The sequence below is a fragment of the Porites lutea genome, chromosome 1, assembly GCF_958299795.1.
Source record: "Porites lutea chromosome 1, jaPorLute2.1, whole genome shotgun sequence".
In the NCBI taxonomy this organism is placed as follows: Eukaryota; Metazoa; Cnidaria; class Anthozoa; order Scleractinia; family Poritidae; genus Porites; species Porites lutea.
The window spans coordinates 48,353,621-48,380,052 of NC_133201.1; the positions used below are offsets into that span (position 1 = coordinate 48,353,621).

Here is a 26,432-nt window from a genome sequence, read left to right on the forward strand (position 1 = left end):
AATGCACGGCACATGACTTCATTTGTGAAAAAAAAAAAAAAAAAACGCGCGAAAATTGTAAGATTGACCTAATTGGTTTACTCCCCACCAATTACATTATTGCTTATATTACAATGGCATACCGGAGTTTATGAGGGAACGTTCGATGTTAACAGTAAAATAGCTCAAACAACGCAAAATATTTGAAAGTTCATTTTCAGAAAGTCGAATCTACAAGAAATGGCAAACTTAAGCGATTATCCGGGAGATTTCAGACTCTAATTTGGAAACCGGGAGAAACGGTTCAAAATCTGGAGACTCCCGGATTTTCCAGGAGAGTTGACAGTGTGGTGTAAATGACATTGCAAACTAAAGCTAGAAACTAGTAGTGTGATTTGACTTTATTGTATGAGCCTGCAATCCTCGTGGTTGCAGTTTGCCGCCATGTTTGTGTTAGTAAGTCCTGCACCGCAGTATCCATCTTGCTCTTCCGTGGCGGATCTCGCAAATAGATTCATTGGCTTTTTTGGTGAGAAGATAATTACTATTCGACATGAACTGGAATCGAACCCTGTGCAGGGAACTTATTTATTTAATGAAGTCACAGTAGCAACAACTAGACTCCATTGTTTGAGCTGTCCTTCATATTCGACCTTATTTCAGATTGTGCACCCTTTGGCATCAAAGTCTTGTGAACTTGACCCTGTCCCCTCTAGAATACTCCTTGGTTGTCTTGATCTCCTTTGTCCTGTGATCTGGAAAATTGTTAAGCTGTCTTTGGAGACCTCTGTCATGCCCACTGAACTTAAACAAGCTGTAATTCGTCCTTTGTTGAAAAAGCCGAGTCTTGATTATCAAGAATTTAAGAACTTTCGGCCGATCTCTAACCTCACCTTCTTGTCCAAAGTCATTGAGAAAGTAGTGGCTTTGCAGCTTGTTGACTACATTGACAACAATGGTCTGTGTGAAGTCTTTCAATCTGCCTACCGTGCTCACCATAGCACCGAAACGGCTCTTCTCAGAGTCTACAATGACATTGCTATGTCCATTGACAATCAAAAATCTGTTGTTTTGGTTCTACTGGACCTGTCTGCTGCTTTTGATACAGTTGGTCATTCTCTTCTCCTTGCTAGACTATCTACCCGTTTTGGCATTTGTGACTAGGCACTGGACTGGTTTCGTTCATATCTATCTGATCGCACCCAGTATGTCAGAATCCAAGATGTCTCTTCTGATGTGCATGACTTACCTTATGGTGTACCTCAGGGTTTCGCGTTGGGCCTCCTGCTGTATTCTTTGTACACTTCCCCCTTAGGTGATATTGCAAGATCTCATGGTCTATCTTATCACTTTTATGCTGATGATACACAGCTATATTTATCTTTTGAAACGTCATCGCCTGAGGATTTGTCAACATGTACATCTGCTCTTGAAGATTGTGTTAAAGATATTGACCTTTGGATGTTAAATAACAAGCTGAAGCTGAACAGTGGGAAAACTGAAATTATAGTTTTTTCATCCTCCTATCGCCCACGTCCTGCGTTAGAAAACCTGGTGATTGCCTCTGACACTGTTGACTGTTCAACTACTGCTAAAAAATATTGGGGTTATTTTTAATAACTCTCTATCGATGTTGCCGCACGTTACTGCTGTTTGCAAGTCTTCGTTTTTTCATTTACGCAATATTTTTAAGATTCGCAAGTTTCTTTCTTACGATACATGTAAAACTCTAATTCATGCCTTTGTTACTGCAAGGATCGACTATTGTAACTCATTGCTTTACGGTCAGCCTAAATGTATCTTGAAACGTTTACAGAGTGTCCTAAATAGTGCTGCTAGGCTTATTCACCTTACTAGTAGATATGACCATGTTACGCCGTTGCTTATTCAACTTCATTAGCTACCAATTGAACAGAGGATAACTTTCAAAATTGCAGTAATTACATTTAAGGCGCTTCATGGTGCTGCACCTAGCTATATCACTGATCTCATCAAGCCTTATACACCTGGTAGACTTCTTAGATCCTCCAATCAATTTTTACTTTCTACATCTAAATTTAATCTTAAAACTTATGGTGGCCGGTCTTTTACTATTGCTGCACCTTCTGTTTGGAATGCACTTCCATTCGAACTTAGATCTTGTAATTCCCTTTCTTCTTTTAAATCTAAGCTCAAGACTTGGCTTTTTAAAATTGGTTATGATGTTGTCATATAGAAAGATGATGTTTTTATAGAATGACAATGTAGTTTTGTAGGTTTAGGATTTTGTTGTTATTTTCATTATGTAAAGCACTTTTAGACCATTGGGAATTAGCGCTCTATAAATATTGTATATTAGTAGTAGTAGTAGTACTAGTAGTAGTAGTAGTGGTGGTGGTGGTGGTGGTAGTAGTAGTAGTAGTAGTAGTAGTAAGAGATTTGGTGATTAACCAGCCAAACGTCTTCCCTTGTTCACAACGGACACCCCTGAAAATGTTTCGCAAAAGTTACTAAAAGTTGCCGACACTTTGAAGCAAAAAAATGTAAACAAACATACCAGTTGTTTTGAGGGACAGCATTTTCTTTAAAATTGATGAATTTCCGACCCCGAACATCGACAAATCTGGCTGCCATTTTGGAAACTGCTAGCCTTCAATGTTATAAATAAAATAACTAAGATAGTACACGCGTTCTGATTGGTTAAAAACCTATGGTTTATTGTGCCGCTAAAGTCATAGAAAACGTAACGTCATTTTATAAAGCAACAGACCATGACCACGACCAGTGGGCTCCCACACAATCCGTTTGTGTAGCCGATTGTTATTTTATAGTAAATGTACTGGATTTACCGTTTGCCTTACCTATAGCGATATATCGCTAACTATGTATATAAACAGTCAATGATAAATGAACGTTGAATTACCTTACTTGTGGTATATAGTCGTCCTTTCGCCTCAAAAGCGGTTTTTTGAGCGATTTTGAAGGAGTTTCTGGAGTTAGAGTTCGCCGAGGACTGTTCCTTATAATAAGGAATCGAACAATCAACGGCGTACTCAGACTCCTTCAAAACCGCTCAAAAAACGCTTTTGAGGCAAAAGGATATATGTTCTGTTTATCAAACAGAAGAAGGTTTTTAGCATGCATAAGGCAGGGATGGGGAGGGGGGCTTATTTGAGCCTACTTTGTCCGAGAAAGTGGGCGGTGCAGGGCGTTTGTTTTCTTTTTTTAAGAGCGTGGGCGCCGCCTCTACGAGGAAAATACGGTGTCTCCAGAACTGTAGTAGCCATCCTGCAGATTCTATTTTTACCAAAATGATTTCTTGATCGGTGAAACCACCCGTGACTTCGTGATGATTCCCTTTCTTGGGCGATCTAAAAACAAACGATTTGCAACGTCTTAGACGATCTTGGGAAAATCCTTGCCGTGACACCTTGGTCACGCAACGAAGTCTGTGCATGCCGTGCAGTGCAGTGAAACCCTGCATTAAAAGGCTAATTTTAATGACCTTCTGTGCAAAAATACGTTGAAACTGTATAAAAAGCGTTTATAAAGAATTCTGAATGATGTTTTCTGAACACTAAGGATGCATGGTTAATTTCGATTTCTCACTTCATAGCGGAGTGCGAGCAATCCTTTGACATCCACTTGGACATGGCTTAACCGAGATTAAAAAAAAATCAACAACTTCCTATTTTTAATTTATTATATGTCAGCACTTTGCTAAGAGAACTCGTGATTTGGTATTTACCTTCTCTTTGAGTATTCTGGGATGATTAACATTACAATCCACGCCAAACATCTTGGGGAATCCCCTGTGTAGACTACACTCGGCGTGACATCAGATCACTCAGTATAGTTTAAAAAACAGCATGAAAACGAATTAATACATGAAAAGTATCTTAGTGATAACAGCTTCACGCAAAGAAGCACTCACAATAAGATTTTTTGAAAGGGCCATTTAAAAAGTGACCAGAATGCCATGAGCAATCTACCGCCTTTTGCATTTTAGAAGCCCGGAAGTTATGATGTTGTAATATATGCTGTGAATGATGAAAGGGTCTTTTCCCAGAAACTAATCTCGTGACTGCAGTATCAAATATCTATCTGGCGGCATTATATGAATGGGTGCGTATAGGTTAGTTTTCCCAAGTTTCCTGTCTTTCCACGAACCTAGTGAGCCAACCTTAAAATCCGTGCAATGATTTCATTGCACCATTCATTGGACTTACAATTGACAACGAATCAAAGCATATGCATATTCCAACTCAAGGTAAGGAAATTAAGGTACTTACTGAATATTTTGAAGGCATCTTTGCACAGTTACGGTACCAGATGACAATTTAACACCATCAATATCAAAATAGTGCGGTTAGCGAAGGAAGACAGAGAAAAAATGTCCCTTTAGAATGGTCGAAAAGATCAACTATTATGTCATATAGTGATCAACTTTAGAGCAAGCTTAGGGTAAAGCCAGCTGCAACGAAATGCAACCCTAAGCCTATGTCGCTTAATCTTAAAGCATATAATCGAAAAGAAGCAAGTTGAATTCGACATTTTCCTTCTGTTCAGTGCACATTTCCGTAAAAAAAACTTTGCTTGATGTCGACATCCTCACGGCTGCTATTATGCTGCTTAAAACAGCGTGACATGAATGTCAAGAATGTGTGTTACGGCAGAAAAAGGCTGAAAATGACAATTTGCTTTTTTACAACCTTCAAAATGAAATGATAACATGGCGCATCTGTTAACCGGATGTATACTTATATTACTGTCTTAGTACTACCCAAGGTAATGACCCGAAGCGTTTCAGGCGTGTTGCAAAATACATGTCATGCAATACTGTATCTTAATGAATTGAATAGATCGTTTTCACTGTCACGCAACAAAAAAATAAATTGGAAACCGTTCAGTGGAAAAAGTCAAGGAAATGAAATGTTATAAAAGGCTCATATATAAACAAGTTTTCCAAGTCTCGGGTCTTCGTGGCCCACAGTTTCCGAGTCATTTGCCGAAACGTTTCACGCATCTTTGTAGAGCTTTGTATGGAGACGCCGTAAGGCCGCCGGAAATCAACAAAAACATCTGGAGCTCAGGGACCAACTCTACGTGTCCGTTTTACAGAGGTGTCCGTCTTATAGAGGTGTCCGTTAAGAGAGAGTCGACTGTACTTGAAATGGTTATACTGCTGAAAATCAAGAGGAGAGACTTTTTCAACGAGACAGCATTCCTGTTTTGGTGTCACGCACTGTGAAAACTCGAAAGTTCAAATTGCTGTATTTTCGAAATGAAACATGCTACGGGAATAGAAACTTGTAGAAAGATTTATTTTATGTTTATCTCCAACCTAGTTTAAATAATAATTCGTAAAACCTCGCTATTTTGACTTTACAATTTGATGACGTCACTCTCAAAACCATCTATTGTGAAAAATGGCTAAAGAAAAATACCAATTTTGTTCTTGGGGACTAATTTCATTCCCATGCCTTGACGCTGCCAAATTTGTATTGCTTAGTATTACTAAGTTTTTAAAGCTTCTCAAAGAGAAGGTTTGCTTGAAAATTTGGGTAAATCACTGTCCAAGAGGCAAAAACACTACTTCCGGTTGACGTGCACTGCACCTAATTGCTCAAAAAATTCAAATTTTCTGATGAGCAAACCAAAGAGTCACACCTGGAAAATACTCCCTGCCCCCCATCATAGACTTTTTCCCCCGTTCTTATTGGAAGACTTATATTTAGTTGCTACATTCTACAGTGAACAACTACTTTAACAAGAACTACAATCATGGGAAGCTGCTTTACTACTCAGGCAGCCAATACTCCACACCCCACCAAACCCTTGGTGCGCATGTGCGCTTCAGGCAATCATTTTCCTAACTTTGCTGACATTGGTGATACTGTGGTACTGTTTGTGGACTTTGGTGACCAATTCAAGCCAGTCCCACCACAGAACATGGATCACCCACTAGGCGGGGCAACTGCAGGACGAGTTTGGCCTAAACGCCATCAATCAAGGCATGATGTTGAGGAGTACGAGGCAAGTTTACTGATTCACTTTTTACTAAATAAACACTAAGAGAAAATATTTACAGCAAACAAGTACGTAATTAAATGTCTATTATTGCTATCAGTTCATTCAAAAAAGGATTTTATAAGTGTGCTACTGAGTATTTTCAAAGAGGTAGATTGGTTCATTGATATACACCAGATCATTTCTAAAGTAAAATCCTGAGTAAAGAGAGTATACCAGATTTTTCCAGTAAACTTTATTTACTGTAAATCCTTTATGTCCTGTTAATTATTTCTTCCCTTTGTATAATCTTTCGGTATCATTTTATATATAGACAAACATGAACATAAATTAAAAGAATAAAATTTAAACATTCCCTGCACGTAAATTGACTGGCCAGCCAAGGTTAGTTAGCTCTAGCTACCTGCAGGCCAGGGTCGGGTTGCATAAAACATCTTAAGATTAAGGGAACTCACAACTATTTTTTCAAAACAATGGGTTATATTGTTTTAGAACAAAAGTTAAGAGCCCTCTTATCTTAAGAAGGCTTTATGCAACCTGGCCAAGCTACTTTTGTAAAACTTAATGATAAGGAAAAAAAGATTGTTGTTGTGGTTGTTGTTGTTGCTCTTTCCGACTAATTTGCTTGGTGTATGGGTAAAACATTTCTAACTTAGAAAAGGTCATCTCACATCCCTGTAACTATTGTCAAAGGTGCCAATTTAACCTCTAAAGGTATTTTGACAACTGGAGAATCTCTTTTATTTACATTATCACCTACTACTCCATTATCAAACTGTATTACTCCACTACCCCATACAGACACAACTGACCCGGACCCCAAATATTAATTGATGTGGACTTTTGATGAAGATTGATTCAATAATGCAGTTGCTTAATATAAAATTATGGCTGTGATGATGGAAAAATCTTCGCCATATGGTGAAAGGCCAGAAAAATGACACCAGTGACCCTAATAAAATCTAAAAGTACAGGATTTTGGAGTTTGGGGTTAAATTGCAGCAGTACAGGAAAATTTAAATGCTGCTTATATCATGACATTGTAGCAGGGAAAATAAATAAGTAATTTATGCCTCTCTATTCACAGATAAAGCTAGCTGGACTCCAAGCATTCTTGAAAAAGATTAAACCACGTGACCAGGACTGTACAAGCTTTCGATCAGAAGCAAGAATTCTAATGACAGATGAAGTGCTGGAACACCCTGGTGGACTGGTGAAATTTGCTGTACCATACAGCGACAATCGTGGTCGATATTTGGGTGTGGTTACTGAAGAGGATCTTGAATATGACCAGAAGAACAGGGTTTATCATTGTAAGCATTTTGCTTTACTCAACCTTTAATTCATCCAGGGTTTAGGTGAAATCAGTTCTTTCCTTTTCATTCAACCTTTCCCTCCTTCTATTATTCCTTAACACTAAGGGGCTGTTTATATATATATGGACGTAGGAAGATCCTAGCACCAGGAAGATCCCAGAAGGCGGAATAGCTTTTTACTGGGTTTACATGAGGAAATTTTGTGGCACCAAGTAGAGAGGGAATTAGTGATGGCAGGCAACAATAACAAAAACGCAATGTAGCCCCTTCTGCTCTCCTTACTGGTTTTATGACTACCTTTCAGCAGAATAACCACAATAAATATAATTATCAGCTCATGGTAACACCTAACAAAACGGTCAGCCTTTATTGCCGTGATTACCTGCTAAACCAACTGCCACCTTTTTTATCTGGTTTGTCTGTAGTACTAGGATCTTCCTGGTGAAAGCAGTTCACATTGTGCTAGAATTTTCTAACCTCTCAGCTAGGAAGATCCTAGTACTAGATCAGAAAGATCCTAGTGCAAGTGACAAGACAGTACGACTTTTTGCATGTAAACTGGATGAAGAAAATATAAGGCACTACTTAAGGATGATCCGCTTTTTAGGATCTTCCTAGGACTCTCTATGTAAACAGCACCTAATTTTGAATTTTTGATTGCTAGATCCACTGTGGGATCAGTTAATTGTTCACAACCAAGGCATAAGAAATGACCTTCGGCTTCGCACATCATCAAGACTTGTTGAAGGAACATATGGTTCCATGGGGCGTCAGCGACGTAGTCTTCGGGAGTCTGGACTGCGAGAAGATGAAGTAGATGCACCTGGTGCGAGTGGAAGTGTAGAGGTTTTAACAGCTACTGATGAAGAGCTTAGTCAACCTCTGATACAGGTAATTATTTCCATATTTTCATACTAATTTTTAGTCATTTTTCAGAAAAATAATGGGCATGATCTGGCTATTCACACGTTAAAGCTTATAATGTACAATAGAAACTATTTATTATATGATAAGGCTGCATGAGGGACTGGAAGCCAAATATTTAATCTCAACTGTTGTTAGCCACTATTCTTTCCTCTGATAACCCTTAATTTTTATAAAATTATTGTATTGAGCAAATTATAGTTACACACCATTGGCCACAGTTCATTCATGATCATGAGAAAATATATAGTTATTACCCAAGGGTGAAAAAATGCATGAAAATGCTGCCAGAAATAGTATCTTGAAATGTTAAATCTTGAAATGAAAAAAAAAGCAAACAAACAATGAATGAAATATCTGGGGTTAAACTTTGGTTCTCTAGAGTCACAATAATTTGTTGAGGAGTATGACTTGTTAAAGGAGACTGCAAGGTTTTGCCCAGTGTATCTCCCATGGGAGATTCTCAGCCTGGAATTTTACGATAATCGGGAATGTTAGCATGCAATATATACACTTATTGATTATATACAGTAATTAAATTAAGGAAATTTCATTTCACCACTAGCCACCAGCTAAACGCTACTGGCCAGATAGTTGGGAGATGTCATGCTGGAGACGCCTATGCTGTGACAGATTCGTGCGGGCAAGAAACCCATTCACCAGATTCTGGGCCAGATTTTTTGTAGCACCATTAACAAATTTTACTGGCCTGAGTCTTTACTACCAACTGTATTTGGTGGAGATTTTCCACATCCGATTCCTAACAAAGCTTGGCCATTACATTTTCATGGTACAGTATGTTTTTAAATAATAGAACATTAATTAGAAAATTAATTCCAAGTGCAGCGAGGGTCATAGCGGCTTGCAATCTCGGTTGGCCCATCGTACTTGTATATATCCAATAATGTCCACAATGTAATGACATCAAGAAACTCAAACAGCATTGTTTTGACTGTTTTTGCAGCCCTCTTGGCACTCAAGAAATGCTTTTGGCAATTACTTTCGATTGCTAGGTATTTTTGTTGAAAGTGCATTTCAGTTTGGCTTTTTACCGAGAAAACTTTGCTTTTTCCAGAAAACTATATCGTTGAATTCATTTTATGCGGAGTGAAACCCACAATGAATTGGTTCTTTTGGTTTTTGCCCGCCGATTCATGTGATTTATGGTTTCAGCTCCATACATCGATCGCCCGTTGAATCCAAGAGTGAATTCAGACCAAAATAACGCACAATGGCTTTGAAATAAGTGGCTAAACTTATTTTCCCCAAATGCGTCTTTAAATTTTTGAGAAAAGCAGCTCCACCAGCCCTTCAAATGTTGTCTATGACAGACAAGTATGGTTTAAAGTTAATAATGCAGAGTAGCAGCGTAGCCCAATAATTGGTATAGGGGTTAATACGCTACCAGCTGGTGGTTATGTTGCAAGTTTGAATCCCGGTGGATCGAAATTTCTTTCTTTGTTGTACATTTCAATATATTTTTTCCTTTTAGGTTTTTTGCTCTTTTTTCTTTTATATCACATTTTTCTCTTTCCCTTGTTCCCTTTATTGTTACTGCTGACCATCTTTTAATAAGCTTCACGAGGTTTATGCAATAACATATATCTAGTATAAAATAATTTAAATAAAATTGAGGTAAAGAAATCTAGCAGTAATATTCTCCCATGTCAGTGACCTCTGTGTCACTATGTTTGCTATATCTTCTTAGAAAAATATGTGACCTTTTACATAGAGAGATTTTTGCTCTTTTTGTACAAAAATTATTCACTTTTAACAAAGAACAGTTATGCTGTCACTCAGTCCTAATCATGCTTTCATTATAATTGTAACATTTATTTATTTCTCATGATTTATCCCATGTTAAAATATTAAGCAAAAGAACAGCACCTTCTACCCGACGTCATTGCTATTGACATTATTGCATTAACTAAATTCATGCTGAATAATGTGTTTTTCACATGCAGCCTTTAATTGTGATGATGATGATGACATTCTTTGCACAATGGAGATTTTTTGGAAATTACACACTAGCTAACACAGAAGTACTTGTTCTCAACGGTGCTGCTGTCATGGCTTGTGCCTGTATGCTATGGTACACAATATGGGGTTTTGTATCGAAGACTCATCTCTTAGGGGTATGTATACATTTAGGCCTATTTTTCTGATATTCATGTAATCTACTTTTGGGTACCCTGCAAGCAGAGGTTTCTCTCTTGCATGGCTTTAGCGTTTACGAGGTCGTTCACCTGGCTTGTCTGTCATGAGGTTTGAGTTTGTTTATGCCCACGTGACAGACAAGCCATGCAAACAACTTTGTAAATGCTAAAAGCTATGCAAGACATAAACCTGACCTGCTCGCAGGGTACAGGATCTAGGTAACTAAATGGACTTAAGTGGGAGCATGTAAAAGTTCTGCTGTAAGTAGGAAGTTTTTATTTGAAATGAAACACACAGTATTTCACCTAGAGATGAAAAAGTTGATGTGAAAAATAATCTCACAAGATAACAGTCTCACTGATAGAAAACAAAATGTTAGCTAGGAAGATTTCTTTACTCTGCTAATTTGGAAATGAATGTAAATTAAATACTTAACAATCAAAATAAATTAATAATAAGTTGTGCTGGCCTATTTCTTTCAGTTATTTATGCTGTTACCCATGGGAATTCTTTTTATTCTCGCAAACATAACTTTTCAAATGGCAGTGAAGAATTCATTACCAGAAAACACCAGCTGTAATGAGTCTTGGAACCACACTGAACTTGCACCTCATTTGAAGTATTTTAATGCTTTTAAACTCATGTATTGGTACTACAACCCAGCATTGTGGGTGCTTGTTCTGTGCTTTGGACAAGCTTTGAGCCACATATTTGAACGTAAGTGTTGTTTTTTTTAATTTAGAAAATCCCAAAATATCAACATATAGATTGACTACTTTGTAATTGCTTGTGAAATAAAGGATAAGTTTGTCAATTACAACAGGCAACAGTTGCTTGAGACCTTTAAATTTTCCAAACACACTTATGCAAATATAATTGTAACCATGAAAACTCAAAGTCACGGTTTCACATCATTTTAATGAGTTATGTTGACTTTTAAGTTTACCTACTGTTTCTTATCTTAACCCTTGAGTAAGGAGACAACACCACTTTACATAAAAAAATTATTTTTTATAGTAACCTTAGTCTGAATTGTCATAGACTGCAAGCTGTGTCTTATTTTTCTTTAGTGTCACTGTTAAGTGCGATAACGTGTAGGGAGTGAGCGGCGAAGCCGCAAGGAACGAGGGCGGAGCTCAACCGAAGAAAAAATAAGCAAATAAGTCCTTTCCACTCAAAAGTGATAAAACGGCTTCTTCTTGTCTAACTTTTCCTCGCAAACACGTTTCAAAACATCTTTTCTGTCCCCCATCTTATCTCAAAGCGACGTGCGAAAAGTGGACTCCCTGCAGACTGAGGCTTTTTTTGACAGATTGAATTTTTGACAGATTGACAAGTAGCTGACCAATCGGAATTTCCGTTTTGCTGAAATGGGTAATTCAAAAGACATTAAAACCTCTGCCGTCGTCCTTTTTCCTCTCTCGCCCCAATCTCTCCTCCTTTTTTGCAAGTAATTTGCATAATTTTACTTTTCGCGCGCCCTGCGTGGCACTGAGGAACAAAGGACGACCGCTCATGGTCTAGAAATGTCATAGGTCTCCACCTTCTAACCTTTGCGGGGTACAGGGGAGACAAACTTTCTCTTCCCTGCACCCCCATTGGTTGGGGGGTGGAGACGTATGACATTTCAGACTATGGAGTATTTGTTATTATAAGGTATTGTTTCCCAATCAGCAGTAAACTATAGTTCTTGCTCAAGATTTACTGCTTGCCCTTCCAGCTAAAATTCCACCTCGTGTCAATAATACTGCCCACTGGATGAGCTGTACAGACATATGTAAAAGATATGGCTACCCTAGGTCTCTTCTGATATTCCTCTCACAAGCAATATTTGGAACCGTTGATGAGGTAAGTCTATCATCTTGTACTTAAACATTTGAGTCCTAAGCAGTTTACCAAATAAACAGCTGCCTACTATTACCTTAGGTTACTTTATAGTCATGTTAATTCCAAGGTTGGAAGTGTTAGCTATGTCCTGCTTAGATTAAGCTGTGGTAACTTCGGTTACCGGTAAAAAGTTCAACAACTCATGCACTGCCACATCGAGTAAAGCAACTATCCCCACATAAATGCTGTATAATGGAGGGCAATATTCCAAGGAAAAAACAAAATCATTATTTTATTTTTTTGAAAGATTCAGAGCAGCACCAGCGAGAGTGGGGTTGGGGGTGGGGTGGGCTGATAATCTCTTGTAAGAGTATAGAGTGGTTTTCACTTGACTGTCGTAAAACCAAAACCAAAGTAAATACACTAGCCAACCAAAGGGCGTAGTAAAACCAAAACCAAACCAATTCCTCAATTACTTTCGACAGTCAAGTGAAAACTGCTCTATAAGCTAACGTTAACGGTTATGGCACTTGAGCCATTCATTCTGCAATAGGCCGAGGAAACGAAAATTTTTTTTGTCAATGGCATGTGTGGTTCCAGAAAATATCCATACCCCACCACGGAGAGAATTTCACTTACGCCCCCTTACAATAGCTACGTATACTTTGTAAATTACGCTTGTAAACGTTCTATCAAATTGACCCCTCGTAACTTAATGCAATTCTACAAACGACAAAAAAGTAGACTACATTACCTAGAGCCATTAAATTCTGACCCTTTCATTTACTCAGTAAACCTGTTTTTTAATTAAATGTTTTTCTTTTCTTTCACTAGCTTCTTGCATCACCGCGGCTTCTTCCTTTATTAATGTTGCGGATTTGTTTTAATCTTGGTTTCCAACCCAAGGAGTGGGAAGTGCTTAGAATGCTGGTTAAAAAGTCGTTACAGTATGGTGAGGCAGCCTTTTTGTTATCTTCCCTTTACTTCTCGGCTGGTTTCTAAAAAAATTTTGGGATTGTCTGGTTCCCCCAAGTCATTTCAAAATGTGCGCAGGCAATCGAGATGAAAAAAGACTATGAAAAAACTATGATGCAGGACAACCTTGATGATTGCGCAACATTAATCGCCTGGATAGAACTAAGTGTACAGATATACAGCTGTAGGATGGTTCTGTTTGGTTCTGCCTGGACCTGGACAAAGCTTAAGTCTAGATAATTTATGGTGTCCATTTGGTTGATTGTCTTGAGTGCCCCGCAATAAATTAAGGTGATCCAATCAATTATAAGGACACTGGGCATTAGGTTTTTGTTCAGAGGTCTATATGTTGTCCTTTTTCATAAAGACTGAACTATTAAAAACTTTACTTATTTTAAAACAGGTGTTACTTTAACAAACTAAGATGTTAGCATGTGATAGTCATGTACGTAAGTCATCCTTATCTGTCCACCTGGCCAAAAGAAAGAGAAAACAGGACATTTGGAATAGGAGTCTACCACAAAGCCACCCTCTGTATTACTTTATAATTGAACAATAAATGGTCTAAGAAAAATGAGCTGGTTTTTGGGTAATCAGCGGTATATTTGTGTGTTACATGACTGAGTATATTTTACGTACAACTTCCATTTAATAGATCTCCAGATTATTTCACTAACATTATACAGGTACACAATATTCTTGTATTATAATATTATTATAATTTAAATTTGTAAACATTCCTTGGAATCTTACCAGATTAATATGTTATTGTTGTCAGGGGATCCAGCATTAGATTACATTGGCACAGGAGGGGCAGAGTATCTCCCAGAAGACTCAGTGATCCCTGGTATGTATCATTATTATTATTATTTACCCAGTATTAACATTACAGTTTAAATTCAGTGTGACTATGTGAACGTAATGTGAACAGAAGAATAACTATGCTTAGAGGCTTAACATACTGCAAAGTGCCGACTGAAATGTAATGTCAAAGAAAAGGTGCCTCACATGTACTGCTATACACTTGGTTGCCAAACTTTTCTTCCTCTAAATGGAACTGGATAATAACATCAAAAAAGTTACTTGATATTCTTTTTACTATTAATAAAAATCTTTTTTGTTATCCAGAGACTTCAATATCGGCCAGTGATTCCAGCAAAGAGACTCTGGATCATAGCTACAACACTGGTTACAACATTGGTGAGACATTCTGCTTTGGTTTACTATTTTCATCAAGAAACTGCATCAAGCATGTTGAGAAACATACAGCTCACAGGCAGGAAATGATTGATGTTGATGTTTACCACTAGATATCTAGCATTACCGATATCTGTCAATTAAACAAAGGAAAGCTAAACACAACAATAGAGTGCAAAAAGGAAACTATGAATGTCTAACACTTACAGTGTATGTATTATTTTCCTCTCAATTGAACAGGAAAACTAAAAAGACATTTAAAACAGATGGAGGACATACTGACTCAAGAACAACACAAGCAGCTAAGTGACCCTCGAAAGCTTATGACGGATAGAGTAGATGATTGGCTAGAACAGTACATTGTGTTGCGGCACTATGTAGCAAAATATGAGCTACAAGTTCATGCTTATGGGCCATTTCGCACTAATAAGCAGAATGATGAAGTTGAACTAGATGATGCGCGTATGGATAGAGACTTTCCAGAGAAACATCATGAAAGTTTCCGGAATTTTCTGAAGGAAATGCGTTTTCACCTGTGGATGATGGAAGATGAGTTTATTGAAAGAAGGGCACTAAGCAACTGCTGTGAAAAGGAGCTATAGATAAATAGAAAAGTATAGGAGTTTTTAGTCATGCCAAGTTATATGCATTTTTGTTTTGTTTACTAACGTTCTTTCTTTCTAAAGTAAAAATATTGATCTGAGTTATCTAAATAAGAAAAGTGAGTGTTAATGAATTAAGATTATCTATTTTGGATAGACACCTAGAAGAAATTTAAAATATCATCAGTGAGATTTACACTGTAGATACTTTTTTACTATATGGTAAAAGCTTATGGGGATTTCTGTGATATAATTATTGGTAAAATTGAACAATGAAAGTTAATATTCTAGTCAGTATACAATATAAATATTATTTTATTATCATAACTTTGAAACATGAAAATTTATCAATTAATGGAAAAGGTAATTACACCACCATGTAATAATAATGTTACAGGCAGTGATTTACAAAGATTCAATGATTTATAATTTGCCTGTTTTTAATTTTGAAGGACTAGAGAAAACTTTCAGAAAAAGTGTCACAAAAAGTGGCTCTTTATTCAAAAATCAGCTTTATATCCTGCCATTTCTGGTTATGCAACATTTCATGCTCAAGAAAAGGAATAATTATAGTTTTGTTAAAGCAAAATTAAGCTGCCATTATTTTTTATGCTAGCATAGTGAATAGTCAAAGCTGAGACCATCAAAAGTGTTACAACACACAACTATATGTTCAATATCTGTAAAAACTGTCAAAGGCTACACAAGAAAATTATCATTATTATTTTGTTTGAATACTGGACATAGTGAAAATTACAGTAAGCACAGTATTACTGTATGGTATTTTTGACATACAAAAAAACCTGGTTTGGAACTTACAACCCTTAAAATGGAGTCTTTATAAGACTAAGTATAGTACACCGAATAGTGCCATTTACAAAATTTGTATCAGTGGTATTCTATAATTATTCTATTTTATTAAAAGTACAGTTATCCTTTTAGAAATGTTTAAAGGTTTCATTTAAGTGCAAAGTGGTGTAGTTTTGTAAAATCAATGAACAAAACATTAAAGCCTCACTTTATAAAAGCAGCTGTGCAATGCTAGCATGTTTTTTACAGTTCCCAGAGGCAGGGTTTTCATTAAGTTTTTAAGTAGACAGCTAGGATGTCAAGATAGGCAGCTTGGCAATCGAGTGCTGAAGGCAATTTGAAATTTTCACTCCCTCCGTTTACCCATTTTCCCCCAAAAGAAGAAAGCTCAGACCTCCAAGTAGCCAGGTTTTTAGCCGGCTGCCAGCACTTAATGAGTACCCCGCAGAGGGATAACGATGCTAAATAATAATTTCCAGCTGACAGAAATTTGACTCATTAGTGAGAAAACTCTGTAACTGTCAATCTAAGGGTGGATTCACTTGTAGCAAAAGTGTTGAAAAACCCAAAAAGCTACAAGCCTAGGATGCAAAGGAATCTGCTTCTGAAATGTTATTGTATCAAAACGAAAGAGCCAATAAGATATGGATAATCAAATTAATTGTAAGCAGTGGCAAGGCTGTGTTTTAAGAAAAATTGAAGAGAGCCCCATGCCCTGAACCTGTGTAATCCAAAACATAATAAATTATTTTCCTGTAGCCCAAGAGCAAAGGTAAGGTACCATGGGTCACCAGGTACTGCAACAGCACAGCCTTAAGTAATGGTAATCAGGTCCGGAATATCCCTAAATTTAAGGACAGGGCCAACTGGTCACGCGCCACTTTTTAACCAATGAGATGGCGCGCTTGTGTTTATCAACAAACAAATCAAAACATCGCCCCAGTGATAAAAAATTTTCAAAACAACGGACGGAGTCAGACAGAATTAAAGATGAGCTTACAGTACTCGTCTAGGTTTCACATTTAATATTTCAAAGAAAACATGTCATGTAAGAGAATAAGAGCATTAATCATTGCAAGGAATCATTGGGGTCTTCGAACTGATTCCGGACCGATCGCAGAGGTCGTGGCTTCACTGGCATGGCTTGCAAGATTTTTGATAGAAGCAAACTCGTCCCGTGTAAAAATAGCCTTAGAGAGAGTGTGAAAATTTGTTGAGATCGTACAAAGCAGCATTGGTACTACCTATTAACTTCTACAGGACAAGAATCAAAGAACCAGTCATCATAACAAGAATAGAAAGTAGTTCAAATTTATTAATTTTTCTTGGTGGTTTTTTTGTGTTGTTTCGTGTTGACTTCACGCATCTGGTGCTTTCTTTGCTTGCTGTAGTACCTGCAATGTTTTAGTTTTATCCCAGATAATCAGTGCATGTTCAATGAGTAGCGAAATACAGCATTTACAATTGAGATTTGCCTTGTTTCTTTGATTGTTTTTTAACGGCGGATGATCATTTGGAGAATCCAACAACATTAAATCTTTCCAGATTAGTGAATTTCAGAAACAAAGCGGTTAGTATCTACCTTGCGCTTATGATCTTCAACTTCATCCACGCAAATTCGGCAAAGTGAGGCGAGATGTTGGACGTGAATATCCACAAGAGTAATAAAGTTGTTTTGGCCTTGAAAAGAAAAAAGGCAAAGGCTCATACTAATGCGAAAAAAAGTAATAACACGGCTTTTGTGAGCAACCCGGGAGTGAAAAAAGTACGTGTTTTGGACCTCGGAATTCAAAAATTGTCTACCTAAATTCTAGGTTGTCTGCCACCCCCACATTCAACATGATAAAAGTTAATCGATACGACAATCGCGGAAAAATATCTAGAACTTTGTAAAAAAATCTGTGGATCGAAAAAATAATAGAAACTTGTTCACCTACCTTGAAAGCCGACCAAAATCTCTCCTATACATCGCGTTGTTTAAAAGATAAAAGAAGAATAAGCCACAAAATGTGCGGAATATTTCACGAGACACTTCCAAAAAGGCTTCCGATACGCTGTGCACTTAAAAAAATTGTGTATGCCTCATGAAAAGTCTTAAAAATATGCCTGAGAACCTTGAAACGATGACTGATTCTGTCCGACTCAGTCCGTTGTTTTGAAAATTTTTGATCACTGGGGTGATGTTTTGATTTGTTTGTTGATAAACACAAGCGCGCCTTCTCATTGGTTGAAAAGTGTCGCGTGACCAGTTGGCCCTGTCCTTAAATTTAGGGATATTCCGGACTGGTAATAATTTATCTTGTCGTTTTGTGCTTTGCTCATATGAACATCAATGTGATTGGTCATAATACAGTGGAAAGTCTTAAATATATCAAGGGTTGACTAACCCTTTACGTCCCAATGGTGACCGACATCAATTTTCTCCTAATGATACCAATACATTGTCAAGAGATTAGGTTATGAGAATTAATAAAATGATCACCAAAAAGAAAATGCTTTGATCTTTCATCAAGTTCTCTGAACACATTCTTTAAGGAAATGTATAGAGATCAGTCAGGAGAATTCGTTTCTGGATATTGGGGCTTAAAGGGTTAACAAAGAATTGCTAGCGAGGTCAAATGCACAGGAGTCAGAGGTCCAAGTTGTGTAATCTTACATGTTGCAGTAAGAATGTTACATAAGCCTAGACAGTCCCTAGTGCATGTCTACTGCCGGGGACTTCTATTAACCACCATACAAGTGGGAGTGAGGAAGTAAGGTGAGACATAAGCCTTGCTGGACTACATGTGTTTTTGAAGGCCCATTGGCTTGCAGAAAAATCCCCATTGTGGATAAGTTTGTGAATGGTTCATGACCTACATGTGCAATACTCACTCTGTGGGTGGGTAGTAAAAAATATCTCGAGATGAATCTTGCTGCCATTTTTAGAAACTGAGACAAATTAATGACTTTTAATTTACAAACAACAACAAGAAAAATAAATAACCAGGAAGCCTCAAAAAAATTGACTCAAACCCATTACCTCTGTGATACCAGTGCAGCACTCTACCAATTGAGCTAAGAAGCCAACTGGGTGCAGGTCATATCATTGAGTTGGTTCTTTATAAACCAGTGAAAGGATGACAATGAAATAATGACATAATTATGAAAACCATAACAAGTAATTGCCAGGTGAAGATTTACATTAAAGACAATCATTGCTTCCTTTTTGCAACTGCAAAAGTTGCGTCTGTAACTGCAATGATCTTCTTTTATTTAAAAATTAATAATATTATTATACATGAAAATTAAAGTAATACATCACCAGACCAACAGTTGAGTTGTCAATCAAAACTCTGGAACTTTTATTGTACAATCACAAAAGCTTGGAAGTCAAGTCCAAAGACATTACACACTGGCTCGCAGAGCATTAGTAATATTTTTTATCTTTGTTGCCATAGACATGTCAATGTGTTTGTCACCAATTTCAATAATCATCCCTCCAATAACTGTGGGATCAACCTGAAAAACACAAAAGAAGTGCTTTACTAAAACCAGATCGAATACTATTGCTTTATAATTTACATGTAGCTTATAAAGGTACAATAAAATGGACAGCAGAACGTGCAACTTGTTTCGCAACATTGAAGCAAAACAAGATGAAAAACAATGTGTGTTTTAAGAACATTGTGCTTAAAAGAAGGCCAGCTAACAGAGCCTTTTATTGGGATTAAAACACTCCCTTGGCACTTTGCCACAACAAAGTTCACTTGTACTACATGTAGCATACATGCAAATGTGACCAGAATTCATGTAATCTGACCTTGGTTTCAAGCTTGAGGGTTTCATTCTTTAGTGTAAAACCTTTCAATGCTGCCTGAAGCTCTTTCATTTGTGATGCATCCAGCTCCTAATATGAAAAACATATAATAATAAAGCATGCAAATGTAAGCTCAGCAACAACATTCCTATATTTTTTTTTAACAAAGGGACACCTTGGTCACTCAAGTTTACAATAATTTATTAAACAACTAAAGAATTATTACAGAAAAAATATTCGTCATCACCAACAATTTGTTGAAAGTGTAGCAGAGGTTTCGGACCCATTCAGATCCCATCATCAGTGATCACGTTTGCGGAAATTTACAGCCTCGATAGAACTATTAATTAAGAGATCCTCTTTCCAATGGCATTTTTTGACACTGTGATTTCTTAACCTCCCTGTTATAGGCTGGACAGGGGCACCAACACTATATCACTAGGATATGAAAATGATGTTAAAAGACTTGGGGTTTCATCTCTTACGAAAAAAAATCTTGAGTTTCTCGTTGTCTTCTAACTGTTTTTCATCTGGCTGTGGATTTTCCCTAGCAAGTGTACAGTGGCAGTTGTTTCAGCCACTTCCTTTTGGTGGAGCAGGACAAATTACAAAAGACACAATTTTTTTCCTTTTCACCCAATACCTAAATGTGTGCTCACTTTTTTTACATTGTCTAGCTCGGCTAAAAGGAAACAGAAACAACTGCTACACATGCTAGCATTTCCCTAACATCAATATTTTCTCTCATTCTCTTTTTTTTAGTAAAAGCCACACCATGCATGCATTTTAGATTGCATTTTTCAGTTACACTTATATTTAATGACGGAATCCTAAAAGAGACAAAACCATAAAATCTGTCACAAAAAAAGGACTTCAGGGTGCAAAGAGTGTCGGTTTTACCACTTGCCATTCTGACGGGCAAGTTGTTGCTAGTATGTACTAGCCCAAGAGTCTTTTAAGTAGCCTCCAAAAGATTTTGATGAGCAGCATTGATTACAGTTCTTCTGTAATTTGAATTTCCCAAAATACTTCACTTGCCCTTCGAGCAAGTTGAGAAGTCAGAATTCACTAGTCCGATTGCAAATCCACTAGCTCCAGGCTATTGGACATGACTTTCTTTGCACACTGGTCTTACACATATTAGGTACTAGTGAATAAGAACAAACCTTAGCAGTTGTTACAGAACACAACACTTCCCCTCTGGCAGCGCTCATAAGTTTGCCAAAGGCAGACACAACGTTGTTGGCTAAACGTAGCCGATTGTTCTCTGCCAAAGTTCCTGCAATTTGAAATATTTACTGTTAAAGCACCAACCAGGGCTGTACTCTAACAGTGCCTTGTGGCCCATGGTGATTTACTGGTGTCTTTATTTAGGTAACAAGAAGATCTTAATTTTACTTGAAAGTATATTTAAAGGATTTTGTTATGAACCCTGAATTTTGTACATTAAAGCTTTTCGGCTAAGTTCACAGAGCAACAAACAAATATTGTTCGAGCACCTGAAAAATTTGACCAGACACTTCATTCAGATGGGATTGTTTAATATTTTGCCTTGGTTCTCATGGAACTTTGAACAGGCTCTGGGCCTCTAAATTTTTTGTACACTTCAAGTGGTTCTGTTTGAAAGGAACACCAACGGTGTAAATGCAGGAATTCAAATTTTGTCCAGTGCCTTCAAAAGTAGCCCAAGTCTCTCTATCATTTATGCTAGACTCACAATGTTGGGCACACTTGGTTTCATACAGATGCAGGTAAAATTCTTATGGAAATTCCAAATCTTAAAATGAAGTTTCAAAACCAAAACGTAACCTTGAAAGCTCCACTGGAATTTTCAACAATGACAGTCACATGAGGCAGAACATACATTGCAGCTGTAAACTGAACAGTTTTTGTCAATGTAAAGGAAGCAACTCACCAAATAGATTCACTGTCAAATCAGAGTATTTCTGTGATTTCAAGACATCTGTTAAAAGTGCTGCAAAAACAATGAAACACAATAGTTAGTTATTCATTCAGACTGGACCATGAATAAAACGTTACCTGACGGATCAACCCCTGATATAAGAAATAAATAAATTAATAAACAAATAAATAAATAATGATTTGGAGGTAGCACATCCACAAAATGGTTCTTCGTCTACCTGATTCCTGGTCGAAATGGAATTTGGAAGTGTTGGTTTTTGTGGAGAGGGGAAAACCGGAGTACCCGAAGAAAAACCTCTTGGAGCAAGGCAGAGAACCAACAGCAAACTCAACCCACATAATGGTGTTGACGCCAGGATTTGAATCCGGACCACATTGGTGGGAGGTGAGCGCTCTCGCCACTGCGCCATTCCTTGCTCCCCAGACCACCTGATGACTAACAGACTCTAACAGACCACTTGATATTTATTTTAACCAAAGTAGCAAATGTTAACCCATTGGACAGTGGATACTGGGTCAAAAAGGCCTTTTGATGTTAGTTGAGCTGTTTTCTGGCAGCTTGGTGTTGTTGATGAGTGCAATCACCAAATGGAAAATACAAAAGATTCAAAAGACAAGGAACAATACCTGCAGTGCAACATGATAGCTTTTTAGAACCAACAATAGTTTCGTTTTCCGCAACACCAAGAAAAACCCAGTATCTGGACTGGACTCTTGCAGCTTTTAAAATATATTAGAGCAAGCCCTAGGATTTCAATTCCCATGGAAAACAATTTTTCATTTCTGTGCCCAGAGATCAGGGGAAACTACCTGTAGCAATTTTTTGATTCCGTTAAAACTCAGTGGAACCCACCTATTGAATGTTTTCAATTTTGGAATTCATACAGTGTATATTTTTTTCTTGGCCCTGGAAGCGATAAAGCAGCAACATTCAATGCACTTAGGTAACAATAATTTAAGATGGTGAACCATAGAAATATGATAAATGCCAATCACTGATTTAGTTTCGTATAATATGACCCAAGTGATAACTAAGAATTGCTCTACTAGTTAAGAATCTGAGTGGACAAATAGCGAATTTCTGTAAAATAATTGACCTCTCATTAGGCCTCATTTAGGTGTGAGCTACAATGCAAACACTTAAGCAAAATAGCTAAAAAAGATGTCTAATATGAGACACTTACATTGTTTCTTATACTTGTCCAGAGTAGGGTTTGCAAGATACTCAGCAAGCTTTTCATTTGATCTAATAAGCTCATCTACTTTGCTCAATTCACTCTCAACCTTCTCCAAAGTATTTTGCTTGGCTGCTGCAGAGTACATGGCATGGGCATACCTTCCCTCTATACCAAACACTTGTATGGGAGGCTACAATAAAAAACAACGATAATATCTACCCAATATTTAATCCCTAGTATTGACAGGTGAAATAAGGCTTCCCTTCTAGTAAACCACTAAACAATAAACAACTATAATTCATTATTCTGGAAAAGAAATACATTGTACAACGTACAACTTGGCTGATCGGGGCGAAGAAGCTTGAATTCGAGTACATGTACAGTTGGTTGAGCGAAGAATCGACACTATCACGTAAATAAGTTTTTAAAGCGACTTAAACCTTATTAGAGTAGTTGATGCAGTGAAACGAAATATGATTCACAACGAATCAACTTCACGATACAGGGGAAAGAATTGAAGTGAAAGAAACGGACACCGTTTTTGATATTGTCCCCAAAGAGAAACTTAGCAATGAAAGTCATCGTCCGTCAAGGTAGCGGCCAGTAAATACTCACAAATTGTGGTTTGCATAAGCGGTCAGATATTCTATAAAAGTAGGCATCATAAGTCTTGTCCGTACCATCTAAATTAAGAGGTAACAAACAAGCTAACAAAACGACAAAACTGGCGAGTACCAACCTTGGCAGGGAGGTCAGCACAACGAGCTGACGAAATACTGAGCGTTCGCGCCTGCAGTGAGAACAGTATAGTTTAAGCTTTAAACATAGCTCTTCAAAATTGTGAGAAATAAGTTTCACAAAGATTGTCATCCTAACTGTCGAAACAGGGAGAAACTCACCAAAAATGGAGCTCTTTCTAACACTCGACATCCTCTCATCATAGCCGCCATGTTGGTTGTCCGCTTGTGATGAAAAACCCCCGGATATTCAGTGGTGTCCAATCTTCCACAACAGAACATCGGACAAGGGATGCGAGGACCACTGCGGCCAAACGTCTAAGCTAAATCGTTATTTTTGTTTTTTTTTGCTGGGATTTCATTTACCAGTTAGAAAAAAATGGGCAAAGATGTATAAATCAGTTAGTCAACATAACTATCTTTCCATTTTTCTCAAAATTTTGAGCTTTTTTCGCTGAAAACGCTTCGCGCTAAAAGAGAATCATGTTTGAAAATGGCGCCGATAATAACGTCAGCATCGGTTTTCAATCACTTAGAACTTTTTTAGTAAACTTTTAAAAAGTTTAGTAAACTAACAGGATGTTGGTAATACCCTAAACTTTCGATAGTGAAAGTACAACCTTAACTTTGGAGTATTTCGCTTAACTTTTGCAAATTTCACTCGTTTGACCGCTGTGAAGATGCGAGGTGGTTGGCGAAGCCGACTATTAATTTCAAGCCCATTTGGGGTGGGGGCTGGGAAGCTTATTTAATTTTCAAAAGACGATTTTATCAGTTCTCCATAAAGAACTAGAAATAGAATATATAAAAAGTGGGAAAGCCAAAGGACAAGAAGGTTGGGGGTCATGCAGCTGAGGATCAGAATCAAATCTGGACTCGACCGGTAAATAAACCATCCCAGATCAGTCCACACGAAGTGTCGCTTCGTAATAAAGACTTGGCTACTTTAACTAGAATGGTTAATCAAGAGCTTTCTCTTGTCTCCTCCTGGTTTAACGCAAACAAGCTTACTGTTCATCCTGATAAATACACTGGACGAAAAAACGGATTTGCCTAAGTTTGCTAGTTGAGCAAATCTATTGTAAATTTAGGGTACTAATGTTGCTACTTATTTGTTCTTGGTGCAAATTTTGTTCGAAAGTGAAAGTTTACTTTTCTGCAAGGGTGGCGTAAATGTGGAGTAAATATCAAGTTTACAGATATTTTGTTTCACTTTTGCTCCCCATAGTAAATTTGGTGTTTAGATTCAAATTTGCCGCCATTTTGTTCTCTGTGTAAAAATCGAACGACAAAAATGAATGTTTGCTTGATATTTTCTGGCATAGCAAAGTTACTGTGTAAATTTATGGTTACTAGAGGCGTAAATTTAAGCAAAATATGATCAAAGAACTATCTTTACGACCACTTTAACCAACGTTTGCACATTTACCAAACTTCACAGTGTTATTTCACGCAAGTTTTGATTTTCCATTGCCCCGTTTCAATCACCATCACATTCTTCTCAAGGTTTATCATATTACTTGCTGCAGCTGGTTATTTCGGGTAAGGCCATCCCCCCTTTTTTTTCGTTTAGCGTCGAATGCGTTTCCTGATATTCGGTCGGTGGCTCCGACAAAAAAAAAAATATCACAAGAAGTCTCGGAATAGGAGGCCCTGACGTAAAACGTTACCATTTACAATTTGGGTGAACAAAATGCACAATATGTGAAAGGTTTGAACCCAGGAGTCATTTCAATAGTAGATTTCAGAGTTTCATCGTCCGGGTGAATGTAGTACTGAATGCACTCCGTCGCAAGATCAGCCGCCATGTTTGTTGTTTCCCAGGCTTCCACGTGACTTTGGCACATGCGCGATTTGATTTACATTGTCACGTGCGGCTTTTGAACCAATAGAATAGTGTAAAATAAACTTTCGTTGAACAGTTCAAATTCACGCGGACTTCACAAGCGATTCAGCGTTGCAAAACGAGTAGTTTTGCAATTTTCGGATAATAGAAAGCCTGTCTTTCTATTCAGCTGTTCTATTACGAGTTATACCTTTGTTATTTTCGAGAGACAGTGATCAGTTGCGATATTCTTCACATAAAGCCTGTTTCCAAGTCATCAACTCAGCTGGATTGCAGAAAGGTATGTTCTTCTTGATATCGTGGTTCGTTTACTTACTTTGGTTTTCTAATAACTTTGCGTAAGCTTAAAACCTCAAACATAAATCTTAAAATTTAAGATGCATGCACAGGTATGCCATTGATTGATTCCTTTTTGTTTACTGCAGAAATAACTGTACTCTTTGTTGCGCATCGTCTTCATTAATGGAATAATCTTAAGTAGCCAGATCTTGAGCTGTGCAGGCAAACATTTCTTTTACACCAATATAAGTCGGTGATGTGACCTTAGCATGTCCATAATTCAGTAATTTCGCTTGTTGTACAGCTGAGTTAATATGTTAGATCTTTGGGGTTACTGTACTTTTCAGGTGACAGCACTTGACAAAGCAGTGGTCACTATAATTTATTATTTAATATTCTACTACATTTCAAATGACAAATGATTTTCCTTTTGAAATTTTTACAGTCAAAAACTCTTGTTTCACATCTATACATAATTATGGTTCAGTGATATTGTGAAATCTTAATTTGGTTCATTTTGCAAGTGACGGCATAAGTTTGCCAGATCTTGAAGCATATGTGTCATTCTGAGTGACCATTGTATTATTGTTCCACATTTAAATGACAAATGATTCTTATTTCATAAATTGTACCATCCAAAACTCTTATGGTTTATACATATGGTTCAGTGATACTGTGAGATCTTAATTTTGGTTCATTTTGCGAGTGACGGCACTTGCCAGATCTTGAAGCCTACAGTATGTGTCATTCTGAGTGACCACCTTATTATTGTTCCACATTTAAATGACAAGTGATTCTTCTTTCATAAATTGTACCATCCAAAACTCTTATGGTTTATACATATGGTTCAGTGATATTGTGAGATCTTAATTTT

The 26,432-nt window shown here is 37.3% G+C and overlaps 2 protein-coding genes across 2 annotated transcripts; one reads left to right on the forward strand and one right to left on the reverse strand.

The window, feature by feature from the left end:
* Window positions 1-3,147: 3,147 nt before the first annotated feature.
* Window positions 3,148-15,946, forward strand: LOC140953409 (uncharacterized). Its single transcript, XM_073402895.1, has 12 exons — window positions 3,148-4,228; window positions 5,713-5,994; window positions 7,076-7,301; window positions 7,969-8,195; window positions 8,794-9,018; window positions 10,193-10,363; window positions 10,868-11,102; window positions 12,106-12,233; window positions 13,047-13,164; window positions 13,966-14,034; window positions 14,316-14,387; window positions 14,625-15,946. The coding sequence occupies exons 2-12, from the start codon at window positions 5,743-5,745 to the stop codon at window positions 14,984-14,986; spliced, it is 2,085 nt and encodes a 694-aa protein (XP_073258996.1). The 5' UTR covers window positions 3,148-4,228; window positions 5,713-5,742; the 3' UTR covers window positions 14,987-15,946.
* Window positions 15,947-19,111: 3,165 nt separating this feature from the next.
* LOC140939207 (ATP synthase subunit O, mitochondrial-like) lies at window positions 19,112-23,698 on the reverse strand. The gene is made up of 7 exons (XM_073388780.1): window positions 23,596-23,698; window positions 23,436-23,486; window positions 22,703-22,886; window positions 21,511-21,570; window positions 20,762-20,874; window positions 19,599-19,685; window positions 19,112-19,297 (listed from the first exon to the last, which is right to left on the reverse strand). The coding sequence occupies exons 1-7, from the start codon at window positions 23,644-23,646 to the stop codon at window positions 19,184-19,186; spliced, it is 660 nt and encodes a 219-aa protein (XP_073244881.1). The 5' UTR covers window positions 23,647-23,698; the 3' UTR covers window positions 19,112-19,183.
* Window positions 23,699-26,432: the final 2,734 nt, after the last annotated feature.